Source organism: Metopolophium dirhodum, chromosome 4, assembly GCF_019925205.1.
Source record: "Metopolophium dirhodum isolate CAU chromosome 4, ASM1992520v1, whole genome shotgun sequence".
Classification (NCBI taxonomy): domain Eukaryota; kingdom Metazoa; phylum Arthropoda; class Insecta; order Hemiptera; family Aphididae; genus Metopolophium; species Metopolophium dirhodum.
The window spans coordinates 9784347-9808313 of NC_083563.1; the positions used below are offsets into that span (position 1 = coordinate 9784347).

Sequence of the window (23967 nt, forward strand, 5' to 3'; positions counted from 1 at the left end):
AACTCTAACAATACTATAGCTACAACGCTATTATATTATAAACAGTGATAAATATTAACTATGTTATAAGCCTGAACGCTATGAGAAAACATGCAATTATTATCTATCAATTGTTTTTTTATTTGTAACTGAAATGTGTATTATTTTAAAATATTTATAAGCATGGACAAGGATTGAGAATATAAAACAGCAAAGGCCTTGCAAATGGACCAAAAAAACTTAAAAATAAAAATAAGATATGTGATACACTTTTTATACCAATCCTGAATCCATACTATTATATTTTGCACCTCGCCGTAAATATTGGTTTCTAATCAATAATTTCCTTGAATTAAAAATTATAATGCTAACGATTTATAAACCAACAATATATATTGTGTTTTTTGCGGATATAGGATATGACGTGTTTATAGCACAATATTGTATATAGGCAATTGTGCTGCACACACATTTTTTACATTTTCATTTTACACGCAGTACGGGAAAATGAGTGTCATTGAACTTTTGATTAATTAGTCACGAATAAGAGCATCTCAAGCAGTCGCAGTGGTTTTGAATAATTTTTTTAACACTTCAAAGGGATTTTATGTTACCAGAGCTCGTACTTTTCTGTTTACCTAAAGCAATAACGCTATACTCTCAGTATGTTTGTGCTATATTTAGATAATAACTAATAATATATAATACATAATATTATCGTACCTATATGGCTATTGGCTATATATATTATTTATTTGCTGATCAAAGAAAAACAGATTTGTGACCGGAATACAAAAGTACAAAATTATGGTTACTAATAAAATAACATAATAGGTATGTTTATAATATAACAGTTACTAGTAAGAGAATCAAACACAATATTATAAACTATAATTAAGTTAAAGACTGATGTATATACCCTTTATCATTGGCCAGCCTCAACTTATACTATAGGCTCGTTTTTTGAATAATTGGTCGTGCAATGAGGAATGAAAATGAATTTCGAGAGTATCGATTAGTCACATTATATATCAAATAACGAAAACCAACGAGAATAAAAGTATAATAGACAATTGCATAACTGCAATTGACATACGAAATCTCTAAGAGCATAACGTAGTAGGTATAGGCGGACCTGATGATACGTCAATAATAACAATATTCATATGAAATCGTATTTTGTTCAACAGGTGAAAAATTATACCCGGTTCTTACGGATATAATGTATAGGTTCGTATGAGTCAAAGCTGGCAGACGTAAATAAACAGCAGGCCTTTTTTGGTTTGCTCGAGTACACAAATATAACTATACAGTCCGTGTACATAATAAGTACAAGAACAAATCGTAATATACATTATAAATTATATTCGTGGGATATTCCTATCAGCGATAACGTGCACATATTGATTAGGTTTACGCAAATTTCAATCATATTATTTAGATACTCGGGCACGCGTGTACCAAATATTCATCGTATAGTCCCGCGATTTAACGCGCGTGTGATTTTCGCGCTGCGTATACCGAATCATTGGTCAGAGGAATAGAGAAGCAAAAAAAAAAAGAAATCGATAAAACCGTCACGACTCTTGTATATAATAATAATTTAACGTTACGGCGTTTCGTATTTATATATATACAATTTGTGCACTTAATTTACAACGCGAACTTTAATAATAACAGCAACATTTTATTGGCAGCAGCGTTAATCGGAATAAATCAACAATTGGAACTCGTTATAATTCGTTTAACACGTACTACACAGCGGAACGACTGCGTGAAAACCTAAGCGTGATTAAAATGTAAAATATTTATCGTATCGTCGACTACACACAAGTTGTACACGTACCTATACAGTGTATTAAATAATTTTGAAGAGTTATGGATACAATTATGTAGAATTAAATTTTCACTATGGATCAAAATAATGTGTTCCATAAGTTCAGCAGTTATTGTAATAGGCACATATTATATTTAGTTATTTATATCTAGTATTATTTTTTCGGCGGCTAAAATTTAGTGACCCTAATTCGATTATTTACATAGGCACAGACAATAGTTAAATATAATTAATACCTACAAAGTTTTCGTTTTAAAATCCAATTTGGAGACTCCAATATTCTGACAAACATAAGGCAATAATAATTTAAAATCTGGGACGTGCGCCTATACATATTATACGGAACGTGAGGGTTGTATAACGTGAAATGTCCGGAAAACAACCAACTGTAGCAGCAGATACCATCAATAGTGCTGCGATATTGCAAAAATATAAACAATAACCAACAAAAATAACGATGACAGACAGAGCTAGGGGAGGCGCGATATCGTACCTACAAAACGCAATAGCCACGTCATATAGGCATTAGTAAGTTTATCAATATGATTTATAATATAATATTATATTGTTTATTTTCGCACAACTACAAGCACACACAATACCATCGGAGCCACGCCCCTTCGACGTGGGTCCGTTGATGGAATAATTAAGCCCTCCCATGTAGAGCCGATACCGGAATGGCCGGGGAGGGCGGGCGGCGGGCGGGAGGGCGACGGCCACCAAAGACTATACGGTCGTGGTGGTGTGTGTGTGTGCTCAGTACGAAGGAGAGAGTGTATAAGAGAGAGCGAGAGAGACGATACAAATAATAATAATAATAAAAATAATAAAAAATATAATAAGTGCGCGGCGGCCGCGGTAAACTGGTTCGATGCGTGCCACAGTGGTGGGCAAAAAGCGCACCGCGCCGGCGGAAGTGACAGGCGCGCGCGCGCTGTGCGATCCGCTGAGAACCACTGCCGCCGAACACAACTGAATAGTGTTATTACGTGCACACGACGTATACTTATAGCTATGTACATAGTAAATATTATATACATATATAATACACTTGGTCGTGGTACGCGTACGTCTCGCCGGCGCACTATTTACTCTGCACCGTCGACGACGGGATAACGAGCTGCGATCGCCCGCCCGGCCGCGGATATATACTGCGGCGGTACCCTATCATTAGCGTTTATTTTTTTTTCGTATTTTTCATTTTTTTTTTTTTTTTTTGATGGATGTTATAATTACCGGGTCTCTCGCCTTCGCCCTGTTTGTTTTTGGTTTACACCATCCAACGCACACACACAAACTAACAAGACACGTCTCGATTTTCATTCTCTCTCCCTCTGTCTCTCCCTCTCTCACACTCACTCTGCCTAACGCGCACTCACACTGGAACACCGTGGATCGCGGGCGCGCGTCCACACACACGCACATGCCCAACACGGAGGTATTATTTATATTTTATTATTATTATTATTATTATACACGATTATAAAATAACGATAAAAAAAAATTCCACGATTAAAAGCGCGTCGTCGTCGTCGTTGTTATAATAATATTATAGACGCGAGAGAACGCGGTTTGAAGACTGCACTGCACCACGCTGGCCAAGGTGTGCGCCGCGCGTACGGGATATGGCTGGAGGAGAGGGGAAAAAATCACTTTTACCGATCGATACGCGCGATAGTCGTCGCCTCACGAACAACGAGAGGCGCCTGACCGCCGCCGGTCGGCCGACCGACCATATTATGCACGAGGCGTGTGTGTTCATCATTTTATATTATATTATTATAATATATTACACACGGCCGAGACGCGATTTTTTATTTTTTGATTCCAAAACGTATCGATTTTTCTCGATTAAACTTTTTTTCAGGCGCCTATATTTCGTTGGCAACACTAATTTTATGTAACCTTTATACACCGCCTATTGTGCGTCCGTATTATATATTAAATGTAAACATAAATAATATTAATGTGTATCGATGACGGATTGATCGCGAACCATACCTACGTATAGGAACCCTACACCGAAAGTTCTCACTTGTATTACATCTCTTCGTCGTAATGCTGGCCAGATAATATATTACAAAATACGAATAAATTTGAACATACGATTCACAACGAGGTACTCGTTTGGCTGAACTGTGAATTAAAAATAAATCAAGTGTACCTAACATGTATGTTTTTATCACCGGTACGCATAAACAAACTATCGCCGCCGACTGTACTTAGAATGCCGGTCACCGGTAGATGATACTAGTATTAGGACTATTATAGGAGTAATGAATACCTACATGACGCCGTATACTTACTTATATTATACATAATATATACGATATGAAACGAGAGCCAAAATCAAGAACTATTATTGTTGGTTATCGGGGGCGGTACTATAGTCTGAGGGAACTAGGGAAGTGTACACGCGCGCTTATATATAATACGGACTATAACTGCAACGAGTATTACGGGAAAAAACATGACCATCGCGTTTCACCCCCAAATCGTTACAACAGTGTTTGCCCCTTTCAAACGAGTCCCTCTCTCTATATTACATATATACACATAACATTATATATACTTCCTATATAAAAGTTTTACGCGCACTCAGATTCTCACAATAATGACCCATATAATATAAGAGCCTTAAGCTTAACAGCGAGTTTGTAATATAGAATAAATTATTTTGTATTATACTGGTTGGGAGGGGGGGGGGGAGGGATACTTTTTTTTAAATCGTTTTTCATCGAATGATAATAATGTACATAATAATATATTAATGGTTTAATATAATGTACCGGTATACGAATATACGAAGATGTTAAAGTGATATAAAAACACGAGAGCGACTAGTTTCGGCGTACGTGACACGCGCGCAACACTGCACATAATAATATAATAGTCGTCTCATTCTCTCTCTCTCATCCGACCTCTACCTATTATTATAATCTACCAATATGAGCCTAATATTATACCTACTCATAATGTCGTAAACAACGATGGCAATACCGTACGCCACGCGAAATTCGGTTCAAATTTGATTTTCGTCGACCGCAGCCGCACGTCCTATGTATAAATACGCCTCGTCAGCAATTATATTATTTTATACACCGTCTGTGTATATGTGAATAATACCGATTTCAATCTAGTCAATTGCTCTAATTGCGCGCGACCACACAAACGCCGCCGCTCACGCAATTATTTAATCACGTCCAATTTTCCCGTTGCCCTTCCGCCCGCCGCCGCCACGAGCTTCGTCGCCGGCGGCATACATCAACTTTATATAATATGTAACCATCATCACCGCCCCGTCGCTACTACACTATAATTCTACACAATACAGTACTGCAACACTACTCTAACTCCCGCCCGACACAACCACCGTATAAAATATACGCTCTTATCACAGAGACACGTCCATATCTGAACGCCGTAATAATAGAAATATTGTTGTACACGCGCCACGGCCATCATCTACTCCTCCTCGTCCTAGTTGTCTAACTCACTTTTCGTTATTGTTATTATTATCGTAGGTACTATTGTCAGCCGCCAAAGGTAGAGTACCCAGTGCTGTACGACATATAATACAACACTTGGTGGTACTCACTAACATATTATGCGCGTCCATTATGTACTTGTAAGTTGTAGGTATACGTCTACACTACATCCGCCGCCGCCACGTAAAATGCGAAACATTTGTTTTTAAAATAAAAAAAAAACCCCCCGAGAAATGGACTATAATATTATATTATACACATTATAATAATAATATACCATGCTTACTTACGATGAGTGACTATACGGCGTTGAGACGAAAAAAATCGATAAGTCGACGCGCGCTTATAAATGGTTATCGATCTCAGCAGTATTATGCAGTAAGCATACCCAGAGTTATACGTTCTATATAGGTATAATGACCACGGTGTGGCGTGGTAGCAGTCAAGTTTTAAGGCTGGTTTAACGCTCAAGCAAATGCGCAAAAATCTTGGAGTCGGTAGAAGATGCAGTTAAAAAAAGAAAAAGATGAAATAAAAAGTCTGAAAAATTGGTAATCCACCGGGCCAATTTATAGGTATACAAACAATTATGTAGCGTGCTTTACAATATGATGTATAGTATATCAGGGACTAGAACCGAAAATATGGTTGGATTATTATTTATTGTATAGCAATGGGAACTGTGCAGTTAACTTCGATGATAAACACATAGTAAACATTTCTAAGACCTTATAGATTTTCGTTTTTAAAAACCGTGTACTGAAACCGGAAACGAAATGTATTTTCTTCTTTAGGAACTGTTTTGATTATGAATCATACCATAAAGGTTGCAGTCAATGTGTATAGTTGTTGTTGTAGTCGTTTTCTTTCATGACGTCGGTAAATATATATATACACTATAATGGTACGATATTATATACGCCCCGTGCAGGCGTCGTCGCGTGTTCGTCGTTTCACGCACGAAATTCCTTCGTGGCGCACTCAAAACAATATAGGTAATGATAATGTACGACGGCCGAGACGCGGTACACGCACCCCGCCCGAGGGCAGCTTCGGCCGGCCCGCGCGTTAATAGTCTATACTCGACGACTGTCCACACGAGACATATTATTACCTGTATAATATGTAACAAACGTGAATGGTGAATGAAATAATTGTCTTGTTACTTTACATATTATACGTATATAGGTTAGTCGCTTCATACGTAAAATACACAATATATAATATGGTATAGGTAAATACCAAAATACTATATGTATATAGCAGTGTCGGATATCTGAGGTGGCGAGGTGGTTGGTTGGACGCCCTCTTGGTGTTTATATTATATTAGTACCTACAACTTAATACTTGGGTACCTATAGAACTATAATACATAATGTAGTATACCTATGTAGATATGTCAATTCATAAAAATAATGTTGACGACTAAAACCACTAAAATATACATATTTTCCGTACTGGTTAGAGCAGTAAATTTCCAACAAGGATAATACGAGGGTTTGAACCCCGCATGACTCCCCGTGGATTTTAAATTCAGCCCCCCTTAAAAATTGGGATATAACCACCATACTGATATATATCGGTATAGCGGGGCACACGCACCGCGATGAAATGACTAACGCGGTACACTATGATGTTGTGCACCAAGTTAAGCGGACATGACCACGAAATACTATAGTGTACGGTTATAAACAAAAATAATAAATAGGCGGCTGGATCGGAAAACGCATGGACGCGTATATTATAATATGTATATATAACACGGTACAACCCAAGTCCGGTTACATATAATATATATATATATATATACCGTGGTTGGACGATATTATAATCCTATACGTGGTAGTCCTGCCGCGGTATCGCTTTTTCTCTCGGCCCGACGCCACGGCGCCAATACGTGGCGGTTGATATTCTAGATTCTAAAACGAAAATAGTCGCGGGATCAAACGACCCCTTTGACGGGGAGGTCGCGATGTGTACACATGACCGACGGTATAAAATATTCGAACGGTATTAAATTTCCAATCGACACCCGAACAGGATATTTTCCGATATCTGTAACGAACAACTATTATTACAATATACCGCGCCTTACCAATATGATATAATAATATTATGTATTATAATAACATATGTCTGTCGTGTAAAACAATGTGGGTACCTATGTTTATTCTCACCCATATTTATGGTAACTGCTATATAGGTATAAACAAGAAAATAATATCGTTCGTCGTGTGTCGAATACGCGGACGTCGCAGCTCTGCAATGTGGCTAATTAGGTGGAATGCATTTAGACTCTAGAGCCCACTCGATGGCTACCTATATATAACTTGGATACACACGGCAGACGACGATTACAACTACCTCCGTGCCGAAAAACGCCGGCACGTACTTGAACCGTACAACGATAATATTATCATGGTCCGCGGGCGGGATTTTTCCGGCGGTGGCGTCGGCGTCGGCGGCGGCGGCCGGCGCCTCGTCGTGGTTGACGTTGACCTCGGCGCGTTATATTATTATTGACCGGTTGGCCGCCGACGCCGCCGCGGTGGTAATTACGCGCAGAGTGTGTATAGTAGTCATATTATATATACCTACTACGTGTATTACGTGTATAATAAATGTTTACGGTATACAGTAAAGTGAAGTGAGGTTATGCACACACGCACGCACGCACGTCGGTCTCACACGCAGACTCCCACTTTTGGCGGCGGCTGCTGCTGCTGCTGTTCCCCGCGTATATCGTGGTATAAGAAGAACTGTAATCTTACTATATTGGCGCATATTCCACAATACGAACATGACCCGTCGAAACCCAACGACTCTGCAGGAAGAAAAAAAACCAAAACAAATATCTACTGGCAACACACGACACGCTTCGTGCGATTATTACAGTGTTTAGATGAGATGACGTATAGGTGCTGTGATCTTGATGATGATTTTAACGACGGCGACGGTCGTGCGAGAGTATTGTATAATGATATATATAGATATTATATTATAGGTGTTAAAAACGCGGAGCCTAGAATTATAATAATTTGTAGTATTATTTATACTATAATTACGACGGCGGGACATGCGCGCGACCAGTCGCTGCAGTGTCCGACACACGAGCGCCGTCTTTCGTTCTCGCGCATTATTCAAAACGGTTTTGATAATTTTATTTCACATTTTTTTTTTCTTCTTCCTTTGCATTTGAATAACGTTTCCAAACGACACGAATACACCGCACTAGCCGCGGCCTACACACACGCGTCGATCGATAAAATAATAAAACAACGCGTCGTCGCGAATAGAACAAAAGAGAGCGGATATAGAGGAGAACGCCGTGCGTGCGTGTGTCGCGCGCCTATATAACACGCTGCAGCAAACCATGCGCACGTAGATTCGTTTTTTACTATTATTATTATTATTATTATTATTTTACATCGTATACACACACGCACGCACACGTAGGCTTACTACGACGACTACGACGACGACGACGACTATTACTGGGAGAACGCACACGCACGCACGCACGCACACTTTTATAATATATTGTCAAGGAGCCGCCGCCGCCGCCGCCTTCTCCTATATTATAGTCCGCCGACAGTAACGTACGGAGGACGAGAGGGGGGAAAGTCCATTGTTGCTGTTGAAAAAAAAAAAAAACGCCGCTCGCCCACCCCCACCTACCCTATACTACCGTTGCACCACACCACAACCATAGCCGCCACCCCGGGAACATGGTGTGTGTGTGTGTCTGTGTATATTATAATATACTATATACGTATACGCGTAAGTACGTGTGTGTGTGCGTGTGTGTGTGGATGTATGCCCCCATTCACTCGGCCGCCGCCGCTACCGGTCTCTACCCCTTGTAACACTATACGCACACACGCACACAATCACACACATACGCGAACACACACGCTATTATACGGCGACGCGCACTTAGTATTGCGATGATATTACGTGCGAGAAGCAAACTCGCGCAAACCAATTAATCGGTTTCGCATTTTGTCCGATTAAATTATTACAAGACGTCGCTTTATCGTGTATCTTATAAGTTTATGAGCAAAACACGAATAAATAATATAATAATATAGGTAGGTACACCTAAAAACGTTGATTATTATTTTATCCGTTCCCGCGCCGTACGTACTATAATACCCCGTCATCGTAATAATATAATAACGATTGTCGAATATTATAATACATAATATTATGTTGTTGTTGTTGTTATTATTATTATAACCGTCTACTTATATTTCGTTATATTTATTATCATAATCATTATTACATATTATTATTATTATTATTGTTTATGCTTTAGAAAAAATATGTGTATAGGTAACTCGTGGGTTTATTATATATGAGTTATAATTTAAACGGGCAGACTGCAATAGTGCACGTTAACACTACATATTATATAGGTGAGGTTGATTCTATTAAGGCATTTAATTATCAGCAGTTATAGGGTATCTGCAATTTTATACGCCACGGATAATATAATTACTGCCGAACGACAGCGCACCTCAAGTGTCAACAACTGCGATAGGAAATTAATTTTAAAATAAAATAATATTATATTATGTATAACAGCAATACAGCTAACGGCAATTTACGAAAATTGTTGGTTTTCAGCCATAATTCTCGGCGATATAATTCACTTTGATATGTTCATAAATCATAACATTTGCGATTACTTTTATTGTACACATCATTATATTCTGAAATACAGGTAAAGTGTATACAGTATATGTTTACAGGTATGTTTAAAATGCTAATTGATAGCTTATATAAAGTATAAACCATGAGAAAAAAGTTTTGCAATCTTTTTGCAAAAGGTCTATGGACTTCTATAGTACCAGATAATTTTTAACATTAAGATAAATTATGCAATGTTGCTTATTTACAATGTTTCACATGAGATACAGTAGTCAGTACAGGTATGCGCATATTATACTTTAATCGTTTCTGCAGAAATAATATTATGAAACTAAAATACAATATATTATATATATAATATATTATACGAAATATAATACTATACGGAATAATACGCGAGGTCGGAAGTAAAAAAAATTTACTTCAAAAAGCGGTTCAGTACGGACGGTACACGAGAGTGTGAGAAGAACAGGCAAATATTTTTTATTCCTAAGAGAGAATAAGAGGTCTTTAAGCAAAATTACCATTCATGAGTATCTTCTACTCGATTGAAATGCTAAATACACAGAAACATTGATTTTTTTTTTTTATCAACACTTGATCAGTTTATTATTACCATCCAACAAACGAAATTGGATGGCAATTAATTCTGTGTTTTTAAGAATACAAATTACTGATTATGCAAATTTTACGTTTAAAACTATACCAAGACATTAATGTATATAAAAATGTATATATTCTTACATATTTATATCATATAATGATATTTTAAACAACACCAATGGCCGCTATATGTGTGCGACAAAGACAATTATAATATATTGATTAGGTACTTACAATATTATAATAAGTAATAAAGTAAAGAATATTTATCATTATTATTATTATTGACATGGCTTTTAATTATAAAACTTATAGAATTTAATACAATTTTTCATCTATTGTGACAAAACATTTATTTTTGTATGGAATTTTCAATTTATAATATTATGTAGCATTTATTAAATTAACATATTAGTTAATTATATTTGTATGCAGGCACACATTTTTACATGCAAGTATAATATTAAGTGATTTTAATAAAATATTTAATGTAAAGCCTTTGAACATTGTTTAATAATATTATTCAGATATTATTAAATGCTTCATGTATAAAGTTATAAATGGTTATAATAATGAATAGATATCTGTAAATCCACATAAAATTATATTTATATAATTGAAATATTAATGTATTATTATCTTATTGTCAAAATAAATAGTAAACCTGCCAAAATTAAAAATAATAAAACTACAGTACCTATCTGCGGTTGAAGCCAATATTATTTTTTTATAATAGTTTCAAATAATAAAATAATCAATAATATTATACATGGCCACATAAGTACCTACCTTTAAACTAGGGTATTTTTAGTTTTATTTTGATTCAAGTCAGTAAATACAGACATTTTGTTAGAGATATTGTAAATTTATAAAAATAGAAAATTACTTGTATAATAATTGTTGGTATAAGCATTAAAATCTATTATAACTGGTAATCCATAGTATTTTTTTATTATTATTCAAAGTTATAAACAATCTATACAGTATCAAATAGTCAAATATACAATAATAGCAAAGATGGTGAGAGTTATGTTGACTGCTTAAAATTACATGATAAATAAATCATTCATTAAACGTAGAGGATAGGAGATAAAACATAAATTAAATTAAAACGAAGATTTAGAATATTTATTTGTCGGTTGCGTTCGCGACAAAATTTACAATAGTTACAATCGAGGTTACAATTTACAAATATTACGTTATATCCGTAATATACTAATGTATAGGTAATGTAAAACTTTCTTGGAAAAACTGTGTGCAGACAAAAAACTTAAAATCTGTGTAATAAATAACACCCACTTTAAACATAAAAGCAAACCATTCAAGTGCTATTCTTGCATATTTAATACAAATTTATGTAGAGCACTATTTTATTTACAGCTGGAATCTTTAGAAATATCTATCAGTTACACTATGAATTATGTAACTTTTCAAATAATTGATTTTATAACCTTGCCATCAACCTAATCGTTGAATGATGTCAACAGATAGTCAACAACTTGACTTATGCTTATTGAAATACAAGATACAATCTGCGGAAATACTAGAAACTAATAATTACTGGAGACAGTAATATTTACAAGTTGTTTTTTTAGTTGTAAAATGTACAATAATATTTTGCATTTAGTGAGTTATATTTATCACGATCAATATTATTATTTATATTTATATCATTATACCTAACCTATAGGTAGGTACGCAAAATGATTATTCAATGGAATATACCTATTGTACCTATAGATGTTCCTGCCTATTAATACATATTACCAATATGTTAGGTATGCAAACAATAATATGAAACAAATATGCGGCTACAATAATATCTGGTAGGTGTAATATAGGTATTATGACAATTTTATTATTACAAATATTACATCTCTATTCGGTATCTATATGCATATTATTTTAATTTCAAGAATAATCAATTTTTAGCAATACAGCGTCGATTCAACAGATCAAACGATTTAACAATGTATACCTACTACAAATTACAATTAATTAAGATATACAGTATTTTCAAAAACATAATTGTTATGTGTTATCCGTTGTTGATATCCCATTCACAACACCGTTGTAAGTTAATTTATTCTGTTATACGGTTGGATAAAATACATTTGCATGTAAATCGAGTATAACTAAACGAAAACGATTATTGTTTGTCAGGAAAGCAGGTAGCAAATAACAACAATAATAATGAAACTGTAAATAAATAGAAAATAATAATATCCCGAATAATATTAATTATTATAGTACTCAATAGTAGTCAATTACTCATTTAGTCATATATATATATATATTATAAATGCCATTAGTTTTTTTTTTTTGATTAATAATAGTTTCGCTAATAAAATATAAAACTGACATTTTTCAGAATTTCCACATAACATCATATTACGCTACAATAAATTGCACCTATTTATACTTTTATATTATCTAGGAAGCTCGATAAAAAATAATTTTTGTAGACACACCCGGCTAAAACACAAGTTCAAATCCAAAAATAAACTCAGCTATTTCAAATGAAAAGAGCGAGGTATTTTCCGAATAACTTACTACGATCGCCTAACGATTTCAGTTTGCGATTCCTGTAAAATATAATATAGGTACAATATTATATAGTCAATAGAAATCGCAACTCGGAGATACCTAATCATTTATTACTAACTATTTATTTATTTTCACGATACTACAACTGTCTACTATACGCTATTGCATCAGCAGTTAAAAAACAGTAGCGACGACGTCAGTGATTAGGCACATCGTCGTCTACTCATCATCATCATCATCATAATGGAAATGCGTCCACAATGTTGGGTTTAATTGTCGTCTGGCGCCAAAGATCGTACACACACACACTACACTTATAATGTATTATATATTTTACATTGTACCTAATGTTTAAGGCGATTTTGTCGTGTGGGCTGCGCGACAGCTTTTCCTTGTAGCCCAAAGGCGACGTTTATCGTTTATCAATACAACATTAGGAACTACGATATAATTATATAATATCGTAAATTATATTATTATACCTACTTCCCAACCTGCATTGCAGGTACGATGACATTAACTGATTATGGCTAATAGTCGTTGAAAAAATTCACACTTCAAAAATAGAACTTTATTTAAAAAAAAAAAAATTAAAAACTACGCAACCACAATATTATGTTTTAATTTCATCGAGGGCTGAAAATTATGTTTACGAAACATTTTTAAAATGTATAAGAAACAATAAAGGTATACCTACCTAAGTACTTATAGTTACTATATCAACCATCCTAGTTTACTTTCAATAAAATAAGGCAGACATCGACCGAAATATTTTAGAAAACTATAAAGTGCGTAGGTAAACATAATAGTTGGGTAATGATGGATGTATACTATAATAATGAAACGTTTAATTTTGACTGGAAATGAAAAGAAAAATATTTCATAGACTATAAATGCCAGCAATAAAATTAATTTATTTTGAGCAATAACAGAAATTTCCATTTACCTATGCCTATTTATAATAAAATTAATATTATTATTATGAATACTACTACGAGTCCTACAAATACGAATATGTAAATCACGCAGATTAGAGCCATCGTCAATAACATGGCGCGATAATGAAGTTATTATTATTGCCGAAATAATAATATTTGAACGCTGTAGGGAAAAATGTGGCCCAAAGCGTGTGATTATTTTTCAAAAAGAGAATTCATATCAGCCTAAACATGATATGCTTACCGGGATATATGTATACTTAGTTAGCACCTACCTAACTGCATTCGCCGATAATAAAATAACTACGCGTCATATTAGTTATAATATTATCAATTTTGTATACCTAACACTCACAAACTTTATACGTATAAATGTATTAGCTATTAGGTATAACTAACAATGTCAATTATATTTTATCAAGACCGACCTGCCAGATTTGGTGATGACCATTTCGGTGCCGAGCTTGTGGAACTTTTCCCACAGATCCTTGCCCTCCAGCGTGACCTTGGGATCGTCGACCACACCGTCGTCTTCGGGCCTAACCACAGACCGGGGTAGCGTGGCCGCCGGGTGTGGATGGTGCACGCCGTGCGCGACGGCCGCGGCCAACGCGAGCATCTCTTCGGCCGGATAGCTACCGGCGCCGGGGTGATGCGGGCCATGGTGCATTTTTGGCATGGGTATCATGGTGCCCGGATAACAGGCGCCCATGGCGTACGCCGCGGCCGCAGCGGCCGAAAGACCGGGTGGCGGCGGTGGCGGCGGCGGATACTGCTGTTGCTGGCCACCGGCCTGCTGCTGGACTGTGGACGGCGGCGCACCGCCGCTGCTGTTGTTGTTATTGTTAGTCAGCAATGAGCTGACGGAAAAGTCGGTGGACGACGCACGGGCCGCCGTGTACGATGTGTCTGGTGAACGTTGGCCACCGGTCATAGCGGCAGCGGTTTGCGGGGTGTCCGGTGCCCCACGGGGTGACCGGCACCGAAGGTCCGCTTGCTCGAACCGCATAACAGCCACGCCGTCCACGCCGTTACCGTTTGACCCAGCCACTACGGTGGACCAGACTCCTGCACGAGCATTCACAAATGTTTACCGCGAGTGATTGACGGAGTACGGAGAAGGAAAAAAAAATTCAATACAAAACGAAATTTATATTTTCTTCACGATATTATTTTAGACAAAAATTATTATGTCGATTATCACACGCGAGACGGTCGACTGTTGTTGTTCGCACGCGGTTTCGACGAGTGTTTTCGTACGCGAAAAACTTTTAAAAATATTATAATATTAAACGCAACGATTATAAATATTATGTGTATATGTATTAACGTAAATGACTATGACGGTGGTGTGTGCGCGCGATAATGTGCAAACACGGGGGGGCCGTGTAGAGACGACTCGCCACACTAATACTACGACCACAACAACGACAACGATGACGACGACGACGACAACGGTTAGCGCGCTCGGTGCCGACTGACTGTGTGGCGGCGGCGGCGATGTGACAACACCGACGCCCCGGTCCGAGTGTTAATGAGAGTCGCGTCCGGATTGGTCGAGACCGGCCCGGCCAATCGGCAAGCGTCGACGGTTTCACGCAACGGCGTCAACACACACACACACATACACACACCTACAGAGCTCGCGTCGACGTACTGTGCGGGCGCGCCGTGTGTGTGCGTGGATTTTGTGTTTGTGTATACGTCACGCGCTTGCGAGTGTGCGTGTGCGTGTTGGACGCGACGCGGTTGCGGCGGCGTTGGTGGGGGACGCCGTCGCCGGTCAACGCTTGTTCAGGCGGCGGCGGCGGCGACGACGACGACGCCGGTGTTAAAATACGGCGCCCACCACCGCCGCCGCCGCCGCCACCACCCTACGTGTATGTGTCCGACGTAACGACCGGAGGACTTTTGGCGCCCCTTCCTCGCCGCCCTCGCACGCCGCGCTATACCGCAAAACGCCGTCGACGCCGCTTGCCTCCGCCAACGCCGCCGACGGCCCCCTTCGACGTTCACGCGCACGCATCCTCCTCCGCGACTGTTCGGCATAATATTACATCGTACTGTCGTAGTGCTGTTGTACATACGCCGTGCGCCAGCGAGTTTCACGTGCGTATACAGTGTGCGCGCGCGCACCCGGCTTTCCCGTGTGGCCCGATTTTTGTCCATTTGCGATAATTCTCGCGTAAAATCTAATAAAATAATAAGATTATTAAAATACAATAATATAATATTACCTACAACGTTTTACCATCGTTTTGCAGTATCCGTTTCGTTTTCTTTTACACCACACCCCGCGCAAATCTTACGAAACAATTTATTTTTATTTTTTATTTTTTTTAACTTTTTTAACTTTTCAGTTTTTAACACCCGCGCGTTCGACACGTTTGTAGATCCCTGCAACAGTAGAATAAAAGATTTTTTTGTATCCTTAGATTAAGTGCGTTTGTATAATTGTCATAATATTATAACTATACATACAAGTATACAACCAATTAAAATATATTGTCCCACAATAAATTATGAGTACGATCTAGTAAGATTAATAATATTTATTATATTATAATTAATTATACGTTTATACATACCTAAACTATCTTACTTTAGAAAAATCAGCGAGTAATAATAATATAATAATTATATGGATTATAACTAATATTATTTCAAGATAATTTATTATAGCACCTCATTTAATTATCCGTTGCAATTCTTGATCTAACAGCTTATTATTTAAATTAATACTATTATTATCAAATTATTAATTATCATTATAATTATATAATACAATATGATTATAATGAATTGTATTTATATACAATCAAAGCATAGGTAGGATGGCAAGTTATTTTAAACCACAACACTGGTGCACCAGTTTTAGTAGCGGTTACACAACCTAATTAAATTCCGTTAAGTTTATATAAACTAAATAAAAAATTAGTACACATAATATTCGTACACAGATGTGTACACGCATCCTATTGAATATTAGGTAATATATAATTGTGTGGTCATTATTTCATTCAATTCACTGCTTATAATTCAGAAAAAGATAAATATATAAATTAATATATGTTAGTTGTTAACGGTTTTTAAATTTTAATAAGGTAGGTATATACCTACATCTGTTATATTTACATAAAAAATTAAATAATACTACTAATAGTATAATATCGTTATTCATTTTATATCAAACTGATGGTATTAGTCTTTTTTAAACTTTATTCATAATGCACATAGGTATTAATATATAAACTATATTCAATACAATATCTCCATCATATATTTTATTTTTCATATAAGTTAGTTAGGACCTATGACTCAAACATTCAATTATTGATTCTCATTTCTCACGCTTTAAATTACTATGAGATGATTTATTTTTTAAAAACCAATAAGGGATAAGTAGGTACATTCATAATTTCTGTTTTGTACAATTTGAATGGGAATAATCAATTGTTAATATAACCTCAATATGGACAATAACTATTGAAAGAGGAAAGACACATAATATTATTATATACATATATTTAGGTAGGAGTTATTTTACAAAATCACAAAACAATATTTTTTAGGTACTAAGTATAATATATACGATTTTTTTTCGGTTACAACATCTAAAATCAAAATGCAATCAAATTGACAAAATATTATTCTTACATAATATTATAAAAGGACATAATATGTTATAATGGTATTATGATATATGTGACTTGATATAAGACCTATAATCTAATTAATATACTCTAATATATATAAAATATTATATTGACTATAAATAGTTAACAACTACCTACGCCTTTGTGGTTGCAGAGACCGTCTATATTTAGCATTTGCAGTATTTTTAAATTACAGTGTTGTTTTAAACTCACACAGGTAGCGGATTTCCAAACATGTATATAAATAAAAATGCGTAGGTATATTTAGGATCTATAAATAGAACACGAATACACACTATAAAGTATTTAAAGATATTATTTCATTCATATACCAAAATAATTTGTCCATAATATCGACATCATAATATTATTATGTATAAAATATATAACTACCTATAATATATAATAATATGACCTACTCGCATGACGGCGGAGTACCTGCATTTTTGATGATATTATACTATTTTGGAATACAGCCCTCGCATATAATATGGTGTTGTTATACATTTATATGCCTACATGGCTACTTTAAGAGTTAAAGCCCGAATATCCGTCAGCACGTTGTCGTTGACGACATGCAGCAGTTTGTTCGAATATAATAACATTTTATGTTACGACCAGGAGAATACTTCGAGCCTGGTGTCGCGGTCGGGTACATGAGTATAATATTATATATGTATTACATTTTGTGGGTACACTGAACCTATATCGAACGGCACACTATATGATATATTACATACATGCCATAATAATAATTCTATAACCAGTAAAACCGTATTATATGGTATTTATATTATTGTGCGCTACATTGCGTGAACTGTGAAGGGGTTCAAAAATCGGCGGAAATACGCATTATGGGATTATGAAATATAATCGATCTCAGATATCCGCGTTTCCATAACAGCTATAAACATCATAGATGGGCATATTATATAATAATAACAGTAAGCGCGCGATCGCGTAATTGTTACCCCGCGATATGCAACGAAGTAATACCTATATTGTAAAATATAATAATAAAGCCGAACTTAATTTCTTTGGCAATCAATAGACTGGAATTGATCGTAATAATACACATTATACCTATATACCGACGGGCATCGATACACGAGCATTTAATATTTTGTAAAACCGATATATTATTTTGCATCCTATATATAGTAATAATATTATGTACGTCCATATACCCACGCGGATATAATACGCACCCATCGTAAATGGTTTTGTTATTATTATTATCATTTCACGCGTAAAAAAATCGACAAATCGTGTTTTTAGCGAAATTCCGCAGCGTCGCGTTAGTAGGCGGCCCTTCCTATCAGTATTAGTTATAATAATAATAATAATAATAATTGTATTCAGGTCAGCATGCAGTCGTATACGTCACATCAGTGGCGTAATCTAGGATCATTTTATGGGGGGGGGGGGGGGGGGGATATGTACCTAAATAATTTTATATTTGTCACAACTCGCGCAAGGAATAAAAAAACAAACATAATATTACATAGCTCATATCATAGTATATTAATAATAATTCATTCATATTTATTATTTTTTATAATAATATGCACAAATTATATCATAGGCAGGATTCGGCAACCCGCGACCCGCGCCCGCATTTGTGGCTCTCCTAGTAATTGGTAGTGTGTGCCCCGCGAGTAAAATTTGTAATTTACATAAAAATCATGAACTACTGGATGGTATGGACTGGAATCTGAGGATTAAAACGTTGTTTGTTTTTAGATATCTTGTTAAATTAATAAACCAACAGTTATATGAACTTAGATAAACTAAATTTGATATGATTATACTTTTTGGTTTAAAATAAAAAATTACAATATCCATTCAATACTTATACAGTAAATAATGATGAAATAATGATAATATGTATATAATCTCATACAAACAGAAAAATAACATATTTCTAACATTAATTTACGTTAATCGTCGATATAATTGCGTTTTTCCAATATGTATATTTTTTACTTTGGATTCAAATGTTTTCTATTATTGTTGATTAATTTAATATCCAAAGGTAATCCATTGCTATATAATATACTGATAACTGATGAGGCTTTACTATAAAAGGTACTTGCAATAATTTTGATTATTATTACATAATATATGGGTATTATAATACCTAAAATAGTAGATATACCTATAATATAGTACAATAGACGATTGGGGCAGGGGAGGTATAAATGTATAATAAATGGCATCATTGCATGTACAACACGGCCAGCATAGAAAACATACGTAAAAACATAGACCTTAGACTAAGTTATAAGGCCTATGCGCAAAAATGTAAAATAATATTTTAATAACGACTGCGATGATAGCAAATCGGGTTTTTGCTGAACGGCGGCGGTCGAGAGGAAACCGCGTGCGTCCGTTCACGATCGTCGCGCGTCTCATCCGGTCCCCGTCGACCGGTTTGACCGTCGTCGCGGTCGTCGTCGTCGCCGTCGCCGGACTTGACGAAGGTCGTACTATTACACGACCGCGTATAATTGGTTTATTATTAATTTGTTGTTTTTTTTTTTTTTATCGTTCGTCGCACCATGTGCGTATAATGTCTTCTGGACACCGTCCACGTAAGGTATACAATAATATAATAACATTATATTGTATGATATAGTTCGTAGGTAAAATAGTTTTATCACTTCGGTATAATAATAATAATATTATACTCGCAACCAGTAACACAGCGCCAATGCAGCAGCAGCAGCAGCAGCTGCTCTGGCAGGGTCTGACTATATAATATTATGTGGGTGAGAGGGGTCCGGAATATAATAAATATCCCGACCGTTTGTGATGGTTATTTTATACGTTTTTTCCTAAAATTATATGTTGTGAATTAGTAGCAAGCCAACCGGCGCAACCACGCGGTCATAAAATTGGTGTAAATATATTATGGAAGTATAATAATATGTTTGAAAAAGTTGTTATGTATTATATTATTTAAGACCCTACAAATTATATTTTATACTTATGCAGTTATAGAAGTGTTACACTATAGACAAAACCTTATTTTTTCTCAAAAACTACGAAATTTAAATATTTCATAAAAAATTATATAACTTGTCGCTGAATTTTCGAATTGAAGCGTACTTCTAATATTATATTACATAAAAACTACGAACGTAGGACATATTTTGAGATCCACTGATAGGGTAGGATTAAATAATAATCCTATAGTCAATGATTGACACCTAGTAATTAGTATTTTTACATATTGTAGGACAATAAATTGAAATCGAAGTATAAAATATAAATTTTGTTGAATAATATTATTATACAATATGCAATATTAATAGGTAATATGAATAGGCAAACAACGAAAATAAAATAATTAAAAATACTATAATTCAATATTTGAAAACTTAGAAAAAACAGCTTATAGTATAAATTCTTATACCAACAAAACAATTATTTAAGACTTCATTTTAATTTGCATAGTCTTATATTATATATTATGTTTGAGTCCTTCTCCATTTTTTTAACTTAACAATTTATTGATATGCTTCTATTTAATTTCTCATATTACTTTGATTAATCTCATATCCTATTAAGTTATAAGATACAACTTCTATTAAAATTATTAAATGAACAATAATTATACTAAAAGCTGTAATCGTCAATATAGTCACGCTCAGTGTCAATTGTCCGTGGTCTAAAAATAACGGATGTGGGATGCCCGATATCAATAAAACGGTTTGGTGTCAAAAGTCCGAATGACTCCCATTACCTATATTCAACACTCGATCGCATAATGGTGTGAACATAATTGATAATAGAATAGGTACAAAATATATATTACAATATCATAATATATAGGTGTAATATATTACCGAATATTATTATAACATTGCAGTTTAATAATATGTTATACCACGTACGGTTGGTACGAAATACCGGTATAGTGTAAGATATATTTTAAACAAGCATTCTAATACAGGGACGACCACCACGAAGTATCATTTATATAACAATATTATATTGTTATGTTAATATATTAATATAATAATGTGTGATAAAAAAATAATTATAATATTATGTGTGTTGTACACTATTACAACAATTTGTTAGCGCGCCTTAAGTCACATAATAATGGTTATACACCCATATCACTATATCATAATACCTGTATTTATATACAACTGTAAAATAATACTAAATTCCAATTCATATTATTATTACACTCGCACTCCGTCGTATATAATATATATATATCATATTATGATATAAAATAGGTAATAGGTACAGACTGCAGGAACGCGTTGACGGAGAGGGAATACAACATAATATTATTATTATATAATGTCGGTTCGTACACCATTTAGGTATACAATTTATATATATAGGTATATATAGATACTGCGGCTATAGGTATAATAATCACTGTAATAATAAAATACCTACCACGCAGTGTTCGGTCGTTTAGCGCGCACAATAAAATCTCAAATTAAACACACGACATGATATTATGTTATATGGTCCACACGCGCTATATCAGGTACAACTTACAACTATAATATTATATTATATTATACTCGTATACTACACCACACGACTCGACAGAGATTTATAATTGATCGTCAGGTATTGGAAGTATAAACCGTAAACGCGTGTAAATAATAATATAAAATATAATAATAGACATGACGCGTTTTACCGATCTGAACGGCTCGGTGGTTTTTTTCAGCGCGCAGTCTGCAGTGGGTTATTATTTGGATTCTGTAACCATAACCGAGGTATGCGTACGCGCACAAACGGTACGGTAAACGGTATTTCAGGTACCTACCTGTTATGACTTATACCGTGTTCACTGACCACTGTTCATAGATTTCGAAGCTTTTGAACCACGGTCCACGCACAAGCACACTGCGTGCGCAGCAATATGAACGAGAAAGTCATCATCCGTCCCTCGTGGTCAAAGGCGGCGGCTACTTTAACTGTACGATTCGTATATTATAATAATATACCGTCTGCGATGTGTATCATATACGCATTCACAATTAGTATTCACCTTGTGTGGTCTTCCCTTCGAAACCACAGCACAATATTATATTTAAATTACACGCGCGGCATAGGCCCGCGGAGGAGGCGCCTACGCCGCGTATATTATATCATACTATATATTATACAATGCGTTTACGATTTAACCGCATACTCAAGCCCAACACCCCTGGGGAAAACGTTAAATATTTTAAAGCCAGTTTTCACGGTTTGATTTTTTTCATTATATAGCAGTAAAATCGTTATAATATATTGTTTACTTGTTAGTTTCATTATCGCAGTACCTCCTTATATAAAATATAATATATTAAATTAAAAGTAGTCTGACGGACCAATAAACGTTTGGTAACTGGTACACATTTTTATAACTCAAAGTATTATTTGATGAAAATTCGATACAACGACATCATTGATTTATTATAGCTTCAGTAGGTATTATACAGCCATATACAGGTTTAGTTGCACGGAAATCATATTATAATATAATGCCAACGATTACCGTCGAATATAATCATTATTGGTATTTAGTATACACTAACACCATGTCCAGGAATATGATCAGAAATAAGTATTTCAAACATATTTTAAAATATCGTTTATTTTATTAGAAACTTTTACTATTTGTATGATACGAATTTCTGAATGTAGTATAAAATAAAATGTATTAATGTATTATAATATTATATTGGTTGAAATATTGGAAATTATTACAAATTTAGGAACTTATAAGACGTATAGTAAGTGAACCTGTACCCAAGTTAAAAACGGAGTCCTACATCACTAAACTAAAGAATTATTGAAACAGCTATATTACAACTATATTGAACATTTAAAAATATTATATATTTATATCAATATTATATAGGTACCATTGATTATAATACCTACGTTCCATAAATTGGTTATTCGCTGTATGCCTGTATACTGCCCATAAACATTATATTAATATATTATAGTGATATAATAAAATATATTGTACAATTCGCACTATTATTTTCACGAAAGAAACTATAATTATTATAAAATATGTGAGTATAATAACAATTAATGATATTATCATTAATCGTTATAAAAATGAATTAATATACACTATATGTATATAACTTTATTAATATAAATATATAAATATAGCGGACTGCTCACTTTGTGAGTTGCCTTACGACAGTTTACCATTCAATACTCTTGTATATAGTTTATATAATAGAATAAAATATAGATGGATATAAATAAAATAAAATAGGTACAGT

At 34.9% G+C, this 23967-nt stretch overlaps 1 protein-coding gene across 12 annotated transcripts in view; it reads right to left on the bottom strand.

Annotated features, from left to right (window-relative positions):
- LOC132943917 (optomotor-blind protein-like) overlaps positions 1 to 15839 on the bottom strand; it is a 52405-nt gene extending 36566 nt beyond the window's left edge. For 3 of the 12 annotated variants that reach the window (XM_061013075.1, XM_061013068.1, XM_061013069.1), the window contains exon 1: positions 14474 to 15836. In XM_061013075.1, the coding sequence (XP_060869058.1) occupies positions 14474 to 15054 (581 nt within the window). In that variant the 5' untranslated portion in view covers positions 15055 to 15836. Of the gene's footprint in view, positions 1 to 8075; positions 8101 to 14473 lie in introns of those variants that run through there. The other 9 variants (XM_061013073.1, XM_061013076.1, XM_061013071.1 and 6 more) reach the window with 6 other exon arrangements.
- Positions 15840 to 23967: the final 8128 nt, after the last annotated feature.